Raw genomic sequence first — 19,825 nt, forward strand, 5'->3', positions numbered from 1 at the left:
GTTAGATATGTGCCTTTGCATGTAAATCCTTCAGTAGGAGAAGAAAAAGTCTTCTATTGCGTTTGTAGTTTTTGTTATTGTCAGCATACATACAACTATTTACAGTCTTTCTTACCACAAGCCTGTTTAAATTCACATTTGTGGTGACTGATTGGGTCATAAAATTACTGCTTGTCTTTCCTGTCTTCACGGCTTTAAATTGACCTAACAGCAGGATGAGATGTGGTGATGGGGGCTGGGTTTCTTTTCTTTCCCTTTTCTCTCATTCAGCATTAACTGTGTCTTGCCCTGACACTGAGTATGTGCACTGGGTGAGTGTTTTAGGCCACTATATATGAAGGGACAGTACAAGCATAAATGAATGTTTTTTTTTTCATAATCCTTGACTTTTAGCCTTTGTACTCTGAGTAAATCCTATGTGGCTAAATGTAAAGCTAATGTGACTCCACCCCACATCATCTACAAATTGAATGTTTGAAGCTGCATAATGCGTTGTATTGCACTGTGTGGTTTGCCATGTTACAAAGTTCATCCACCAGCCTTCACATAGAGGACATTTGTACACTTTTCTTGCCAATATCAAGAAACCTTTTCTTACCCTCACAGATTTCCAAATAATTACGATACTAGTACTGCCTCTAATTAGTAACCACCATCTTTCAGTTTGAATCATCAAAAGGTGTTCAGATGGAATAACAAGGCTCTAGTTCAGACAGTGTTCCATGTGGCTCTGATGTGCTGCAAATAGAGAAGCAAACAGATTTCATCTACTAGATATTTGCTCAACTCAACCTCGCCACTGTGGTCAGTCAACTCAGTATTACATCATCTGCACTAAATAGGTTACTGCAGCCTGATGGAGCGAGGTTTAAAGGGCAAATGTTCAAATTTAGTAACTAATCAGTGTGTCTGGTTTCAACGCATGGTTTTGTGTGAGGAGGGAGGGAACATATAATTCAGTGCTGTAGTTTGTAGCTTTTTGAACATCTCTATGTGTTTATGTCATGGCCTACATTTTAAGGTGAGATTAGAGTCTATGTTCCAGGAAGTACACAGGAAATAAAACTCAAAAATAATATACAATGACACTGAATGCTGGACAAAGTAATACTTTTAATCATTCCAAGCCAAACTTTGAAATACCATGTCACTCTCTTAATTGTTGTCAGAGTGCTGACAATGCTACAAAACTTTCTGTAAAAAACAAAAATGAATAAAATCGCCATATTACAAAAAGAGCAGTCCATAAACATTTGTTTACATGCTCTCTCAGCTCAGTAATCCATGAGATTAGTGCATGAAAGTAATGTCATTTATCTCACTGAGGGTCCATCAAGCAGAACTTCAGGAAATATTCACGCTTACTTTTAACCTCAATTTTCCTAAAAGCTAAAAGTTACAATGATGACAAAATAAGACCATTCATGAGCCTTGTGTGATTTGAAAGCATTACATCTGATCTTAAAGAAAAATCACAACATAAAACATATAAAAGTGCAATTTGTAAGTATTAAAAAACATTTTTACAAACGAAAATGATGAGCATCATGGGCAAATGTGGGTACAGAGTAAGTGATGTAACTGCTGTGTGGGCTGGTGAAATATGGAGCAGCACTGACTCTTGTGTAGACAGGGAATGAGCGCTTAGTACACACATGCATGCTCTTGATGAGCTTAGCAGCTCTGTCAGCAGTGAGTCCATGGTGTGTGCTGCCTCCTGTTGAGCAGATGGGGGAATTTCCAGCTGAACCTTGAAGGAGGAGAGGCTCCTCGGAGTCCCAGCTGAAGCTCCTCTTTGTCCCGACTCGTGTGTGTGTGGGTCGAGGCTGCTGCTGCTTCACTTTGACCGGCACACTGGACAGAGGGGAAGCTTTGGAGGCTGAAGCAGAGGGATTGTCTCTCTTCAGGAGGGATTCGATGGAGAACGGGCTGCTGAACTTCACCTCACATCTGATCTGAACAGCTCTGCAGGCTGCAGGTTCAGGAGAGTGGAGAGCTGAGCAGGCCTCCGATGGTCTACTCATCTTCTCCGTTTCCACTTCGGAGGTCAACTCAGGGAAGAACTCCAGGATTCCTTTGAAGTGACGACGCACCATCTTTGCTGTGATCTGACTGAAGTCCAGTTTCCAGTAGTTTCTCTTGCTGTCCAGTGAATCAGGAACCACTGGAATCTGAAAACATAACACATTTGAGTAAAGAGACAGAATGCAGTTTGTTCCTTTCATAATTATGTGTATTTGACATATCAAACCTTTTGTAATAAACACTAACCTTGACAAAACATTTATTGGTTGATAAACAGACTCTTATGTTGTTCTCAACAGAGCTTCTGTCTTCACAAATAAATGGTCCCAGCTTGTCCATCAACTGCAAAACAACAAGTTGAGATTTAGGTTTTAAAATGACAATTTATGGTTCATATGGAAAAGACAGTCAATGAAAAATGATTCTGTCTTACCTGAGGAAAAGTGAGCATCTTGTCTGGAACACCTTGGAGGACAACAGCGATCTTGGCCAGGTAGGTGGTGCTCTTCCTCAGCTGAGCTCTAAGCTTCTCAGTCCTGTTCTGCATCTTGTTTGTTGGAGAAGAATCAGGTCTCACACACAGATCAGTGCTATCACAACCACACTGAGTGCAGATGTGGACCTGAAGTGGTCAGCTCTGGTTATAAGTCCTGTTGGGATAAAAGGACATTAGAGGGTGGTTACTGCAGGTTAATGAGGACCTTTTGATAAGTAGATGGGCCGTTATTGATGGAGGTGGAGCCAATGATCACAGTGATAGTCCATTTACAAAAGTTCATCAGCATGTCTATCTGAATGCTCTCAGGGTCTGATCTGCCTCTTTGTTCACTTAAGGATTGACCTTTTTCAGACTTAGATCTAAACTTTAAATATGGCCATCAAGATCCAACATGGCATATATATTAATATTAGAAATACTTATTCATCAGAGACTTGACAATTAAGTCTGAAATAGAAATCAGATGCACAATCAGACAATGGATTATTGTTACAAGTGAGCATGGTTTTGTTTTGAGGTTTTATATGCTTTCTTGACAAATTCCAGAGGCAGGGAGCATAAAGTCTCAGTGTGTCAAATAATATCAATATATACAAAACATTGCCGTTTTTATAAAAGCAATGACATTACTTCAACAAAACCAATTCTACAAACTCACAAATTAAGATTAACATAACTGTCATCAGTTTGGGATATATTTAATTAGTTAACATATGAAAAACCTTAAAACTGAACTCACGCTTAAGTCTTTTTGGTGAAATATGTTTTCACAGTGGTGCAGCAGACAAACTTCAACTGATTGTTAATTATCTGCAGGTGTGTTTTTTCCTGCTTCAATCCAATTTCCTTTATTTATACACAGAACACGACATGCATTTGGAACTGAAATATTCCATCTGACATTTTGCACAACCTTATTTCTCAAGTTCTTGTAAGAGACAATACAACCATGTTGTTTGTCCTCTCAAGGGCTGGCATAACACACAATACACAGCTGACATGCCAATGAGCCATTTAACCACATTCCAGCTGTTTTCACATCACTCATCACCCCATTAAAGTCTAATCTACTGCCTATTGTCCAATGTAAAGGCTGACATAATTTACATCACTGATCCCCATTCACATGAATGAACACATTACCTGTACTCAAAGCTTTGTGCAGAGTGTAAAAACAAGTTCAGTATGTGACTCTGATGGAGGGTTGTGAGTCTACATTCTGACCAAACACCATACCAGCTGATTTCACTCATCTGTGATTGAAGGTGTGCTACTCAGCTGCTCTGGGATCTGTCTATCAACCAGGTTTGAGTGGGTTGCAGGTTTTGCTCCGCAACATTTCAGATTCAACAGATGCCTGCTCATAAGTTGTAATGAAAATGTCACTATTACATTAGTAATTATAACAGAAACTGACTGATGCAGACAAAGTTATGTCAGTTGCATTCAGGGAGGTTTTGATGTACATGTGAAAAAGGAAAAGGAGACAATATTCAGCCATTATAATTGCTATTTCGAGAAATTACCATACGCCTTATGTAAATGGAAGTGAAACAGTAGTGAAACAACAATTTATTAGAAAAAAGTAAGACCACCACAGATAAACACATAATTTCCTAGCTTTATACTGGTTATCTAATTTATTGATTTTGAGAGTTAGTTATTCATTTAACTCCATGTTGATAACACCACATGGAGTTAAATGAATAACTAACAAGGGGTTAATGTCTGTTCTATGCCCCAACCATAGTATAGAAACAGCCTTGGTCAGTGTTATTAATGACTTAAGAATAAATAGTGACAATGGTAGAGTTTCTATTACAGTATTATTGGATCTAATTGATCATAATATTTTAAAGGAGAGGCTTGAAAGGGGGATTGGCCTATCTGGGTCAGCACTGGACTGGTTTTTATCGTATCTCAAAGGACGTGATTTTAGTGTTTTTCTTTGGGAATTTTAGCTCTGAAAAAAATGTATCTTGTGCTTTGAGCATTTCTTACCATACCTGTGTTTATGTCGTTGCCTACATTTTAAGGTGAGATTTAAGTCTATGTACCCAAGAAGTACAGAAGAAATAAAACTCAAAATAATATACAATGAAATTAAATGTTGGAAAAAGTAACACTTTTAATTGTTCAGACAATCTTTGAAATACCATGTCACCCTCTTAATTGTTGTCTGAATGCTGACCTCAAACACAAAACTTTTGTTTGCCATATTGCACAAAGGTGTTCTGTCCATAGACATTTGTTTGCATGCTTTCTTACCTCAGTTAGCCACTAAATTAGATCAAGAAAGTAATGTAATTTATCTCACTGAGGGTCCATCAAGCAGAATGTCAGGAAATATTCACACTTACTTTTAACCTCAGTTTTCAACATCTAAAAGTTACAAATAAAAAAGATTCACAGAAGACCATTTATGGGCCTTGTGTGATTTGAAAGCATTACATCTGATCTTAAAGAAACATTTTCCAGAAGTGTATGTGCCACATCATAATACATATAAAAGTGCAATTTGTATGTAGTAAAAGACATTTTTACAAACGAAAATGGTGAGCATCATGGGCAAATGTGGGTACAGAATAAGTGATGTAACTGCTGTGTGGGCTGGTGAAATATGGAGCAGCACTGAGTCTTGTGTAGATGGGGAATGAGGGCTCAGTGCACACATGCATCATTTTGATGTGCTTAGCAGCTCTGTTAGCAGTGAGTCCATAGTGTGTGCTGCCTCCTGTTGAGCAGATGGGGGAATTTCCAGCTGAACCTTGAAGGAGGAGAGGCTCCTCGGAGTCCCAGCTGAAGCTCCTCTTTGTCCCGACTCGTGTGTGTGTGGGTCGAGGCTCCTGCTGCTTCACTTTGACCGGCACACTGGACAGAGGGGAAGCTTTGGAGGGTGGAGCAGAGGGATTGTCTCTCTTCAGGAGGGATTCGATAGAGAACGGGCTGCTGAACTTCATCTCACATCTGATCTGAACAGCTCTGCAGGCTGCAGATTCAGGAGAGTGGAGAGCTGAGCAGGCCTCTGATGGTCTACTCGTCTTCTCTGTTTCCACTTCGGAGGTCAGCTCAGGGAAGAACTCCAGGATTCCTTTGAAGTGACGACGCACCATCTTTGCTGTAATCTGACTGAAGTCCAGTTTCCAGTAGTTTCTCTTGCTATCCAGTGAATCAGGAACCACTGGAATCTGAAAACATAACACATTTGAGTAAAGAGACAGAAGTCAGTTTGTTCCTTTCATAATTATGTGTATTTGACATATCAAACCTTTTGTAATAAACACTAACCTTGACAAAACATTTATTGGTTGATAAACAGACTCTTATGTTGTTCACAACAGATCTGTCTTCACAAATAAATGGTCCCAGCTTGTCCATCAACTGCAAAACATCAAGTTGAGATTTAGGTTTTAAAATGACAATTTATGGTTCATATGGCAAAGACAGTCAATGAAAAATGATTCTGTCTTACCTGAGGAAAAGTGAGCATCTTGTTTGGAGCGTCTTGGAGGACAACAGCGATCTTGGCCAGGTAGGTGGTGCTCTTCCTCAACAAGCCTCGCTGAGCGCTGCTGGCTGCAGCAAAGAAAGGACGCTGAGTTCCAAGCTTCTCAGTCCTGTTCTGCATCTTGTTTGTTGGAGAAGAATCAGGTCTCACACACAGATCAGTGCTATCACAACCACACTGAGTGCAGATGTGGACCTGAAGTGGTCAACTCTGGTTATAAGTCCTGTTGGGATAAAAGGACATTAGAGGGTGTGCACTGCAGGTTAATGAGGACCTTTTGATAAGTAGATGGGCCGTTATTGATGGAGGTGGAGCCAATGATCACAGTGATAGTCCATTTCCAAAAGTTCATCAGCATGTCTATCTGAATGCTCTCAGGGTCTCATCTGCCTCTTTGTTCAAGATATTTCTCAAATTACTCCCTAAAAAGTGAATAGCACAAGGTTCAAAGTTGTTGTATATGCATTGTCATATTAAGAGAGGCACATAGTTGTTTTGAATGGTCCTGCACATTCTTTACACAGCAAACATTTCATATATGTCAAAAGGTGTAATTTACTGATATTCAGACCTGATCAAATTACATCAAAGTGAAACTTTCATTTCAACTCACCCTGAGGTGGTTGCCATTTGATATTTTATCAAAAGACAATTCACACATACTATCATTGTGCACAGGTAGATTTTGTAAGTGTTGACATGGAACTGATTCAGCAAGAGTTCATGTTCATGCTCTCTGCCTTTGAGATTTGGCAAAAAGCATTTAAATATTCAGAGATTTTGACAGTGTCTTTAAAGTAAAGAGTTAAGCTTTTGAAGTCGTCAACCTGAGTTTGTACCGTACTTCATATTGCTGACAGATGTGTTGCTGCTAAATCTTCAAACTAACCCTAACACAGATAGAAATAAACATTCAAAAGTATTCTGTGCTGGCTGCAAGTTTATCAAATCTTCATGTGTCTTCATATTGTTCTCAAGCTTGTAACTTGATAGTGTCTAAAAATAAAAGTTAGCCCATCACAACATGTTATGATTCTGGGAATATTTAGTAGATGTAACTATTGTGTCCCTTCACAAACAAGTAAATCACTATCACAGACAAAGGCTGGAGTAAATGAGGTGACAAACACTGGAATGTGACAACTCAAACGGGCGATCAATAAACAAACACAATGATTTTGACTGGAATATAACAGAGAAAATCTTCAGACACATTCCAGTGATTAACACCTCATCTGAGCCTCACAAGAGCATTTCACTAACACACTGTGTCGGTGAAACTCCTCCATGTTTTAAAATTACTGTGATGAGTTTTCAGTTTTTCAGAGGCTACAGTCTTTTTTTATTTTATCTCTGCATGAATGAATGTCTTGGATTACAGCAAACATTTTTATTTTATCAACTGGATTTTAATGCAATATGTTTGTGTTGTAGCTTCAGTTTTTCAGAGGCTACAAACAGTTTTTTTTTATCTCTGCATGAATTAATGTCTTGGATTACACCAAACATTTTTATTGTATCGACTGGATTTTAATGTAATATGTTTGTGTTGTAGCTATACTGACAAATTTAGTTAGTTAATCATACAGTATATCTTTTGGAGAAGATAATAATCTGCGCCTGATATAATGTCTCCCATCTTTTTATTTATCAAAGTCAGCATCTGCCGTTTCACCAATGAAACTTGAATTAGTTTTTTCTGGAAAGAAACAAAATGTCTACCTCTTTCACAGCAAGCAAAACTTTATTTATGTAGAACATTTCATTCCAGGCAGCCACAAGAACTACGTGGATAGTGTGCAAGACAAAAGACATAAGTAAACAAAATCAAAACAAACACATAAATACTACATGTGAGTTAAATAACATTAAGAAAGCAAGAATAAAATTAAATAATTAAGACCAGCAACCGACAAGTAAAAATAATAAGACATGTGAGTTAAAAAAGTAGGAATAAAATAAAATAATAATTAAGACCAGCTAAAAGGCTCAGCTACAAAGGAATGTTTTCAGTTTAGTTTTAAAGTTGAAGCACATGATTGGGTTGCAGCAACTTGGAGCATAAAAGCTAAAAGCAGTTTCATCAGTTTTCATGGGGATCTGGGACATAACCAGACAGCCTGTTCCAGATGACCTGAGGGGTCTAACTGGTTCAGAGCTCACAAGCATGTCAGACTGATATTGGGATGCCAGACCATGTAGGGGCCTAAAAACAAGGGTTAAAATTTGAAAATCAATTCTAAAATTTACTGGATGTCAGTGTATGGACCTCAGCACAGGTGCTGTATGATTGTATTTCCCCTTTTCTAGTTAAAACTCTAGCAGCTATTCTGGAGTAGCTGCAGTTCATTGAGATGCTTTTTAGGTATTCCTGTGAGCAGTGTGTCACAGTAGTCTATCCCAGTGGTTCTCAACCTTTTTGGTGTCAAGGACCCCCAACCTGATACAAATCAGGCTGTGGACCTGTATTTGATAAGATGTAGTCTCAGGGATTCCCATCTGATAAGATTAAGTTATCCCATAACTGTCAATACTATAGATTGGCAGGTTAACAGTAAAGAGTGTAAAACCCATGAACGGAATACATTCTCTCATTGGGATAACTTCTAGTAAATGAAATAATAGTGAAATTGAAATTTCATTGGGGGCACAGAACGGACATTAATCCCTTTAGACATAATCAAGACATAATTAAATTTTTTCTTTAAGATCAGATGTAATGCTTTCAAATCACACAAGGCCCATAAATGGTCTTCTGTGAGTCTTTTTCAAATTTTTTATTTGTAACTTTTAGATGTTGAAAACTGAGGTTAAAAGTAAGTGTGAATATTTCCTGACATTCTGCTTGATGGACCCTCAGTGAGATAAATTACATTACTTTCTTGATCTAAATTAGTGGCTAACTGAGGTAAGAAAGCATGCAAACAAATGTCTATGGACAGAACACCTTTGTGCAATATGGCAAACAAAAGTTTTGTGTTTGAGGTCAGCATTCAGACAACAATTAAGAGGGTGACATGGTATTTCAAAGATTGTCTGAACAATTAAAAGTGTTACTTTTTCCAACATTTAATTTCATTGTATATTATTTTGAGTTTTATTTCTTCTGTACTTCTTGGGTACATAGACTCTAATCTCACCTTAAATGTAGGCAATGACATAAACACAGGGATGGTAAGAAATGCTCAAAGCACAAGATACATTTTTTCAGAGCTAAAATTCCCAAAGAAAAGCACTAAAATCACGTCCTTTGAGATACGATAAAAACCAGTCCAGTGCTGACCCAGATAGGCCAATCCCCCTTTCAAGCCTCTCCTTTAAAATATTATGATCAATAGTGTCCACAATTAGATCCAATAATACTGTAATAGAAACTCTACCATTGTCACTATTTATTCTTAAGTCATTAATAACATTGACCAAGGCTGTTTCTATACTATGGTTGTGGCACAGAACAGACATTAACCCCTTTAGACATAATTAAGTCTAAGGTATGGCCCAGGTTATGAGTAGGTCCAGTTACATGCTGAGAGAAACCAAAGGACTCCAGCAGGTTTAAATCTCTAGAATAGGAGTCTCCAGTGTTATCTACATGGAGTTAAATGAATAATTAACTCTAAAAATCTATAAATTAGATAACAAGGATTCAGCTAGAAAATTGTGTTCATTTGTGATGATCTTATTTTTTTCTAATAAATTGCTGTTTCACTTCATTTTACATTAGGTGCATGATCATTTCTGGGAATAGCAATTACAATGGCTGAATATTGTGTCTTTTTCCTTTTTTATCTGTACATCAAAACCTCCCTGAATGCAACTGACAGTCCTTTGTCTGCATCAATCAGTTTCTATTATAATTAATAATATGTAATAGTGGCATTTTTATTACGACTTGTGAGCAGGCATCTGTTGAATCTGAAATTCCCGGAGTAAAACCTGTAACCCACTCAAACCTGGTTGATAGAAAGATCCCAGAGCAGCTGAGTAGCACACCTTCAATCACAGATGAGTGAAATCAGCTGGTATGGTGTTTGGTCAGAATGTAGACTCACAGCCCTCCATCAGAGTCATGTACCGAACTTGTTTTTACACTCTGCACAAAGCTTTGAGTACAAGTAATGTGTTCATTCATGTGAATGGGGATCAGAGATGTAAATTATGTCAGCCTTTACATTGGCAATAGGCAGTAGGTTTGAATTTAAAGGGGTGATGACTGATGTGAAAACATCTGGAATGTGATTAAATTGCTCATTGGCATGTCAGCCTTTAAGAGGACAAAAACATGTTTGCATTTGTATTTGAGAAATAAGGTTGTGCAAAATGTCAGAGGGCATATTTAAGTTCCAAACACATGTCATGTTCTGTGTGCAAATAATTAAAAAAAATGGATTGAAGCAGGGAAAAACACAACTGCAGATAATTAAGAATCAGCTGAAATATGTCTGCTGCACCACTGTGAAAACAATGTCAGTGTTTGAGCTTACTTTGATGCTGGAATGGACATATTTCACCAAATGAGTGCAATTTTAATTAAATTTAATTAATTTCATATGTTAACTAGTATTTCTGACATCAATATATATGCCATGTTGGATCTTGATGGCTGTTAAAATTGAGATCTAAGTCTGAAAAAGGTCAATCCTTAAGTGAACAAAGACTCTCAGGGCATTTAGATAGACATGCTGATGAACTTTTGGAAATGGACTATCACTGTGATCATTGGCTCCACCTTCAGCAATAACGGCCCATCTACTTATCAAAAGGTCCTCATTAACATGCAGTGCACACCCTCTAATGTCCTTTTATCCCAACAGGACTTATAACCAGAGCTGACCACTTCAGATCCACATCTGCACTCAGTGTGGTTGTGATAGCACTGATCTGTGTGTGAGACCTGATTCTTCTCCAACAAACAAGATGCAGAACAGGACTGAGAAGTTTGGAGTTCAGTTTCCTCTCTTTGCTGCAGCCAGCAGCGCTCAGCGAGGCTTGTTGAGGAAGAGCACCACCTACCTGGCCAAGATCGCTGTTGTCCTCCAAGATGCTCCAAACAAGATGCTCACTTTCCCTCAGGTAAGACAGAATCATTTTTCATTGACTGTCTTTGCTATATGAACCATAAATTGTCATTTTGAAACCTAAATTTCAACTTGTTGTTTTGCAGTTGATGGACAAGCTGGGACCATTTATTTGTGAAGACAGAAGATCTGTTGAGAACAACATAAGAGTCTGTTTATCAACCAATAAATGTTTTGCCAAGGTGAGTATTTCTTACAATGGTTTGATATGTCAAATGCAAATAATTATTTTACTAAAGAACAAACTGACTTCTGTCTCTTTACTCAAATGTGTTATGTTTTCAGATTCCAGTGGTTCCTGATTCACTGGACAGCAAGAGAAACTACTGGAAACTGGACTTCAGTCAGATCACAGCAAAGATGGTGCGTCGTCACTTCAAAGGAATCCTGGAGTTCTTCCCTGAGTTGACCTCCGAAGTGGAAACAGAGAAGACGAGCAGACCATCAGAGGCCTGCTCAGCTCTCCACTCTCCTGAACCTGCAGCCTGCAGAGCTGTTCAGATCAGATGTGAGGTGAAGATCAGCAGCCCGTTCTCTATCGAATCCCTCCTGAAGAGAGACAGTCCCTCTGCTTCAGCCTCCAAAGCTTCCCCTCTGTCCAGTGTGCCAGTCAGAGTGAAGCAGCAGGAGCCTCGACCCACACACACACGAGTCGGGACAAAGAGGAGCTTCAGCTGGGACTCTGAGGAGCCTCTCGTCCTTCAAGCATCAGCTGGAAATTCCCCCATCTGCTCAACAGGAGGCAGCACACACCATGGACTCACTGCTAACAGAGCTGCTAAGCACATCAAAATGATGCATGTGTGCACTGAGCCCTCATTCCCCATCTACACAAGAGTCAGTGCTACTCCATCTTTCACCAGCCCACACAGCAGTTACATCACTTACTCTATACCCACATTTACCCATGATGCTCACTTTTTGTGGTTATAATGTGTTATATACGTGATATTCAAGCTTTCTGGAGCACTTTTGTTTTCAATAAAATGTGAAAAGAAAATACATTTGTGGTTGTTTTCAGTAAGAGTGCAAAATAAAATAGACTACATAATAAATCCACACACCTATGATAGTACAAACAACAACAAAAAGAAGAATAAAAGTCCACAGCCAAACCACTTCACATCATGGAGTGTAGCACTTAAGAATAGAGAAACACTTGTGTCACAAGGTAATTGTAATATCAGATATAATATGTCTCCCATCTTAGCATGTTAACATAGGCTTATTAGCATTACAAAGTACAAGTAAGGCCTATTTATTAGGCCATACAGACACTGGACACATTTTTGGAAATTGGAAAATTTGACTTGATGATGGTGCTAGATAAAATCTTCAGAGATCATCAAATGTATTATAATTCATGCTGAGAGGGACATAAATGTACCAAATTTTATGACAATCCACCCAATAGTTGTTGAAACATTTCACTTCAAACCATCAAATGTCAACTTCATGCTGATGCTAGAGGAAAAATCTGTGTACAAGTCAGTAAGATTTATCTTCTGGGGATGATGTCCATACCACATTTCATCACAGTACATTCGATAGTTTTTGTGGTATTTCCGTCTGGACCAGTCATATGCTGCTAGCATGGCTAAAAAACATTCAAGTGATTTTCACTTCATATGTTCTTCTATCAGATTCACTGCAGTGATGACATGACAGGAAATATGTTTTAAATGATGCTCTGTGGATTTAAATACCTGTATAATTTGTTCTTTTTGATTCCTTCTGTTGTAGTGATGACAATTATAAAAAAAACTTTATAAAACTTTTTAAATTATAAAATGATTAAAACACATCATAACCAGAAACAGTGAGCATCATGGGTAAATGTGGATACAGAGTAAGTGATGTAACTGCTGTGTGGGCTGGTGAAATATGCAGCAGCACTGACTCTTGTGTAGACAGGGAATGAGGGCTCAGTGCACACATGCATCATTTTGATGAGCTTAGCAGCTCTGTTAGCAGAGTCCATGGTGTGTGCTGCCTCCTGTTGAGCAGATGAGAGAACTTCCATAAATACTTGAAAAAAACATTTGTTGGTTGATGAGCAGACTAGTAGACAACTCTGTAATGCTTATTTCTCCTGATTTATGGTTAATTTAACAGTTATTTGTAGACATTGACATCATTTCAACAAAACTAATCATACAAACCCAAAAATTAAGATTATTAATATTACTGTCATCAGTTTGGAATTTAATTTAATTACCTAATATATGAAAAACCTTAAAACTGAACTCACACTGAAGTCTTTTTGGTGAGATATGTCCATTCCAGTGTCAAAATCAGCTGAAACACTCAAGTTGTTTTCACAGTGGTGCTGCAGACACACTTCAGCTGATTCTTACTCATCCCCAGCTGTTTTTTCTGCTTTAGTCCAATTTATTTTATTTATACACAGAACATGACGTGTGTTTGGAACTGAAATATTCCATCTGACATTTTACAACAATTTTACAACAATACAAACATCTTGTTTGTCCTCCCAAAGGCTGGCATAACACACAATACACAGCTGACATGCCAATGAGCCATTTATCAATTCCAGCTGTTTTCACATCACTCATCACCCCATTAAAGTCAAATCTACTGCCTATTGTCCAATGTAAAGACAGAGGTAATTTACATCACTGATCCCCATTCATATGAATGAACACATTACTTGTACTCAAAGCTTTGTGCAGAGTGTAAAAACAAGTTCAGTACATGACTCTGATGGAGGGTTGTGAGTCTACATTTTGACCAAACACCATACCAGCTGATTTCACTCATCTGTGATTGAAGGTGTGCTACTCAGCTGCTCTGGGATCTTTCTATCAACCAGGTTTTACTCAGGAAAATTTCAGATTCAACAGATGACTACTAGATTAGTAATTGTAACAGAAACTGACTAATGCAGACAAAGTAATGTCAGTTGCATTTGGGGAGGTTTTGATGTACAGGTAAAAAATCAAAAAGAGACAATCCTTCATCCATTATCATTACTATTCCTACAAATTACCATGCACCTTCTGTAAAATGAAGTGAAACAGCAGTGAAATACCAATTTACGAGAGAAAAAATAAGACCATTACAGATAAACACATGATGTTTTTGCTTGATACTGGTTATCTAATGTATTGATTTTGAGAGTTAGTTATTCATTTAATTATGAAGGGGGGAGAAATTTTGTTTTCTGTCCAGAAAAAAAACAAAAACTATTTCAAGTTTCATTGAAAAAACAGCAGATGCTGAGTTTGGTTAATAAAAAGATGGGAGACATTATATCAGGCACAGATTATTATCTTCTCCAAAAGATATACTGTATGATTAACTAACTAAATTTGTCAGTATAGCTACAACACAAACATATTACATTAAAATCCAGACAATACAATAAAAATGTTTGGTGTAATCCAAGACATTAATTCATGCAGAGATAAAAAAAAAACTGTTTGTAGCCTCTGAAAAACTGAAGCTACAACACAAACATATTGCATTAAAATCCAGTTGATGAAATAAAAATGTTTGCTGTAATCCAAGACATTCATTCATGCAGAGATAAAATAAAAAAAGACTGTAGCCTCTGAAAAACTGAAAACTCCTCACAGTAATTTTAAAACATTGAGGAGTTTCACCGACACAGTGTGTTAGTGAAATGCTCTTGTGAGGCTCAGATGAGGTGTTAATCACTGGAATGTGTCTGAAGATTTTCTCTGTTATATTCCAGTCAAAATCATTGTGTTTGTTTATTGATCGCCCGTTTGAGTTGTCACATTCCAGTGTTTGTCACCTCATTTACTCCAGCCTTTGTCTGTGATAGTGATTTACTTGTTTGTGAAGGGACACAATAGTTACATCTACTAAATATTCCCAGAATCATAACATGTTGTGATGGGCTAACTTTTATTTTTAGACACTATCAAGTTACAAGCTTGAGAACAATATGAAGACACATGAAGATTTGATAAACTTGCAGCCAGCACAGAATACTTTTGAATGTTTATTTCTATCTGTGTTAGGGTTAGTTTGAAGATTTAGCAGCAACACATCTGTCAGCAATATGAAGTACGGTACAAACTCAGGTTGACGACTTCCAAAGCTTAACTCTTTACTTTAAAGACACTGTCAAAATCTCTGAATATTTAAATGCTTTTTGCCAAATCTCAAAGGCAGAGAGCACGAACATGAACTCTTGCTGAATCAGTTCCATGTCAACACTTACAAAATCTACCTGTGCACAATGATAGTATGTGTGAATTGTCTTTTGATAAAATATCAAATGGCAACCACCTCAGGGTGAGTTGAAATGAAAGTTTCACTTTGATGTAATTTGATCAGGTCTGAATATCAGTAAATTACACCTTTTGACATTTATGAAATGTTTGCTGTGTAAAGAATGTGCAGGACCATTCAAAATAACTATGTGCCTCTCTTAATATGACAATGCATATACAACAACTTTGAACCTTGTGCTATTCACTTTTTAGGGAGTAATTTGAGAAATATCTTGAACAAAGAGGCAGATGAGACCCTGAGAGCATTCAGATAGACATGCTGATGAACTTTTGGAAACGGACTATCACTGTGATCATTGGCTCCACCTCCATCAATAACAGCCCATCTACTTATCAAAAGGTCCTCATTAACATGCAGTAACCACCCTCTAATGTCCTTTTATCCCAACAGGACTTATAACCAGAGCTGACCACTTCAGGTCCACATCTGCACTCAGTGTGGTTGTGATAGCACTGATCTGTGTGTGAGACCTGATTCTTCTCCAACAAACAAGATGCAGAACAGGACTGAGAAGCTTGGAACTCAGCGTCCTTTCTTTGCTCCAGCCAGCAGTGCTCAGCGAGGCTTGTTGAGGAAGAGCACCACCCACCTGGCCAAGATCGCTGTTGTCCTCCAAGACGCTCCAAACAAGATGCTCACTTTTCCTCAGGTAAGACAGAATCATTTTTCATTGACTGTCTTTGCTATATGAACCATAAATTGTCATTTTAAAACTTAAATTTCAACTTTATGTTTTGCAGTTGATGGACAAGCTGGGACCATTCATTTGTGAAGACAGAAGCTCTGTTGAGAACAACATAAGAGTCTGTTTATCAACCAATAAATGTTTTGTCAAGGTGATTATTTATTGCAATGCTTTGATATGTTAAATGCACATAATTATTTTATTAAAGGGATAAATTGACTTCTGTCTCTTAACTCAAATGTGTTATGTTTTCAGATTCCAGTGGTTCCTGATTCACTGGACAGCAAGAGAAACTACTGGAAACTGGACTTCAGTCAGATCACAGCAAAGATGGTGCGTCGTCACTTCAAAGGAATCCTGGAGTTCTTCCCTGAGTTGACCTCCGAAGTGGAAACAGAGAAGACGAGCAGACCATCAGAGGCCTGCTCAGCTCTCCACTCTCCTGAACCTGCAGCCTGCAGAGCTGTTCAGATCAGATGTGAGGTGAAGTTCAGCAGCCCGTTCTCCATCGAATCCCTCCTGAAGAGAGACAGTCCCTCTGCTTCAGCCTCCAAAGCTTCCCCTCTGTCCAGTGTGCCGGTCAGAGTGAAGCAGCAGGAGCCTCGACCCACACACACACGAGTCGGGACAAAGAGGAGTTTCAACTGGGACTCTGAGGAGCCTCTCGTCCTTCAAGGTTCAGCTGGAAATTCCCCCATCTGCTCAACAGGAGGCAGCACACACCATGGACTCACTGCTGACAGAGCTGCTAAGCACATCAAAATGATGCATGTGTGCACTGAACCCTCATTCCCCATCTACACAAGAGTCAGTGCTGCTCCATCTTCCACCAGCCCACACAGCAGATACATCACTTACTCTGTACCCACATTTACTTTTTTTTTTCAATAAAATGTGAAAAGAAAATACATTTGTGGTTGTTTTCAATAAAAGTGCAAAATAAAATAGACTACATAATAAATCCACACATATGATAGTACAAACAACAAAAAGAATAAAAGTTCACAGCCAAACCACTTCACATCATGGAGTATAGCACTCAAGAATAGAGAAACACTTGCATCACAAGTTAATTGTAATATCAGATATAATATGTCTGCCATCTTAGCATGTTAAAATAGGCTTATTAGCATTACAAAGTACAGCTGAGGGATATTTATTAGGCCATACACCCATTGGACACATTTTTGGAAAATTTGACTTGATGATTGTGCTAGATGTCCCTGAGAGGGACATAAATGTACCAAATTTTATGACAAACCACCAAATATTTGTTGAATCCTTTAACTTCAAACCCACAAATGTCAACCTTGTGGTGATGCTAGAGGAAAAATCTGTATATAAGTCAGTAAGATTTATATTCTGGGGATCACATCCATACCACATTTCATCACAGTACATCTGATATATTTTGTGACATTTCAGTCTGGACTGGTCATATGCTGCTGTCATGGCTTAAAAATCCTCAGTGATGAAAATGACTCAAGAAGGCTTTAAGCAACATTCCAGTGATTTTCACCTCATAAGTTCTTCTGTCAGATTCACTGCAGTGATGAAATGACAGGAAATATGTTTCAAATGATGCTCTGTGGATTTAAATACCTTTTTGATTACTACAGTTGTAGTGATGGTAATTATAGTGCATATTTTGAAATGAAAAAGAATAATAAAATCGTAGAGAAAATAACTAAAAATGCTGAAAACTGATATGTGTTTATATTAGCAAGTAAATGACCATTGTTTTCTTTGTGTGGAAAAAAACAACAATCGTGTCTCATCTTCTTTTTCTTTTTTTGAAAGAAACAAATCTAATTTCCTTTTGGATTTTATTGAAAACATAAAGTGATCCAGAAAGCTGCAATGGGTGAATGTGTCTTAAAATGGGCTTATAATATTACTTAATGGACCCAAATTTAATTTATTTTTATTAGAATCAGATCACCATTTGTTGAGCAATGTCCACTTTCTGTCAAATTTTCCCAATTTTTCCAACAGAAATACTTTCACAAAACACTAATTTCTCACGTGAGAAATTAGAAAATGTGCCATTATACACTAATCAAGATGCACCATATTTTTTCTCAAACCTAAAAGTTTTAAACAGTGTTCAAACTTTTAAAATTGTGATTTTGTGTTATTTTGTGGTAATGGGATCACATAGTTAGGAGGTAGGAAGTGAAAAATGTTATCAGAACAATACCAAAATGTGTTGTTCTGGGACGTTTGAAAAGCCTTTGTCACGTGTAGACTTTGTCACATTTCTCACTTCTGGTGAAAACAATGGAGAATGTCTTCTGTGTTTGCATTTTGTTGTTCTTTCTCCTCAATCAGTGTGTTAATATGGAAACTTATTAACCATTTGCACCTCTTAGTGTGTTCATCAGGGAAGTTTGTTGTAAATTTTACTTTGCACTTTTATTGAAAACAAAATTGCTCCAGAAAGCTTGAATGTCAGGTATAAAACACATCACAGCCAGAAACAGTGAGCATCATGGGTAAATGTGGATACAGAGTAAATGATGTAACTGCTGTGTGGGCTGGTGAAAGATGCAGCAGCACTGACTCTTGTGTAGATGGGGAATGAGGGCTCAGTGCACACAAGCATCATTTTCATGAGTTTAGCAGCTCTGTTAGCAGTGAGTCCATGGTGTGTGCTGCCTCCTGCTGAGCAGATGGGGGAACTTCCATAAATAAGTATCGGACAAAACATTTGTTGGTTGATGGACAGACCAGTGTTCAACTCTGTAACGCATATTTGTCCTTATTTGTGGTCATTTGTAGCTATCAAGAACTGCACGATTGCAAATTTCACCCTCATCACTGACACTTAAAGGTATTCATTTAATTTATGTGAATTAAAACTATAGTGATGTGGTAAAAGAAAGAAAATAAACACCTTTGTGTTGAGTGTATTCTATTCTGTTGATATTTTATGTAACTAGGTTGGTCATATGTGCTATATTTGCATGATAAAGCACATTTAGGCACAAGAACATCAAAGATATTAAGGTTGTGTATTTCTTTAGTATGAGTTTTGTTAAATATATTTGTATATTAATATTTTATGAGTGCGGTAGAAGACGGGCTCTGCCATCAAGGAAGTTTAATTTTTTTTTTATTTTTTTTTTTTTACCTTAAATAGCTTACAAATTGATCATGTAATTTAGATGACAATAATATTTGAGTGTACAAATGTTTGCTTTCAGTGAACAGATATAAAAATGTGGAGCTACAATTCTGATCCTTTTTAACTCATATTTTGGAGAGCTTGAATCCCTAAAAAGTCAGAATCCAGGCAGATTGTTTTGTCAGATTTGAGATGAATCATCTACTGCACACACGTAATCTCTAGAGCTTGCACAGGAACATCTAAAGAAAAAAATGTTAGTGTTTCTCATGATAGTCAGTATGACACTGAGACATTCATCTGCTCCACTTTAAATGAATACCAACATATTCACACTATTACAAGACTCTCAGTATATCAATTAATCCTGTAGATAAATGGAAAATATACAAACTAACCAAACAGAGATTACATTCTCAGAGTCACTGAACATCCAGGTAGCCCACTTAACAGCATGTATTAACATGCACTCAGCCCCACCCAAAAGGTCCTCATGGAATACACATATTTACTCTGATGGCCCATTGATCTTAAAGGCCTGAGACAATACAATAGATAACCTCCAAAGAAGCTGTTGTAAAAAAATATATTTTTAGTTTTTGGATTTTTTTTACAC

The 19,825-nt window shown here is 37.6% G+C and overlaps 3 protein-coding genes across 7 annotated transcripts; 2 read left to right on the forward strand and 1 right to left on the reverse strand.

The window, feature by feature from the left end:
* Positions 1-1,093: 1,093 nt before the first annotated feature.
* si:rp71-45k5.2 (uncharacterized protein LOC560783 homolog) lies at positions 1,094-13,868 on the reverse strand. Of its 4 annotated transcripts, none has more exons than XM_042436626.1 (4): positions 3,668-3,783; positions 2,459-2,675; positions 2,272-2,367; positions 1,094-2,171 (listed from the first exon to the last, which is right to left on the reverse strand). In XM_042436626.1, the coding sequence occupies exons 2-4, from the start codon at positions 2,570-2,572 to the stop codon at positions 1,524-1,526; spliced, it is 858 nt and encodes a 285-aa protein (XP_042292560.1). In that variant the 5' UTR covers positions 2,573-2,675; positions 3,668-3,783; the 3' UTR covers positions 1,094-1,523. The 4 variants fall into 4 exon arrangements, with proteins under 4 accessions (XP_042292560.1, XP_042292561.1, XP_042292556.1 ...); XM_042436627.1 differs by lacking the exon at positions 3,668-3,783 and adding an exon at positions 3,264-3,427; XM_042436623.1 differs by lacking the exons at positions 1,094-2,171; positions 2,272-2,367; positions 2,459-2,675; positions 3,668-3,783 and adding exons at positions 5,050-5,712; positions 5,813-5,905; positions 5,997-6,255; positions 13,782-13,868.
* Positions 10,063-16,988, forward strand: LOC121913807 (forkhead box protein C2-like). Of its 2 annotated transcripts, none has more exons than XM_042436629.1 (4): positions 10,063-10,147; positions 15,788-16,046; positions 16,138-16,233; positions 16,338-16,988. In XM_042436629.1, the coding sequence occupies exons 2-4, from the start codon at positions 15,891-15,893 to the stop codon at positions 16,971-16,973; spliced, it is 888 nt and encodes a 295-aa protein (XP_042292563.1). In that variant the 5' UTR covers positions 10,063-10,147; positions 15,788-15,890; the 3' UTR covers positions 16,974-16,988. The 2 variants fall into 2 exon arrangements, with proteins under 2 accessions (XP_042292563.1, XP_042292564.1); XM_042436630.1 differs by lacking the exon at positions 10,063-10,147 and adding an exon at positions 13,969-14,061.
* LOC121913806 (forkhead box protein H1-like) lies at positions 10,853-12,112 on the forward strand. The gene is made up of 3 exons (XM_042436628.1): positions 10,853-11,105; positions 11,197-11,292; positions 11,396-12,112. The coding sequence occupies exons 1-3, from the start codon at positions 10,950-10,952 to the stop codon at positions 12,041-12,043; spliced, it is 900 nt and encodes a 299-aa protein (XP_042292562.1). The 5' UTR covers positions 10,853-10,949; the 3' UTR covers positions 12,044-12,112.
* Positions 16,989-19,825: the final 2,837 nt, after the last annotated feature.

Source organism: Thunnus maccoyii, chromosome 15 (assembly GCF_910596095.1).
Source record: "Thunnus maccoyii chromosome 15, fThuMac1.1, whole genome shotgun sequence".
NCBI lineage: Eukaryota > Metazoa > Chordata > Actinopteri > Scombriformes > Scombridae > Thunnus > Thunnus maccoyii.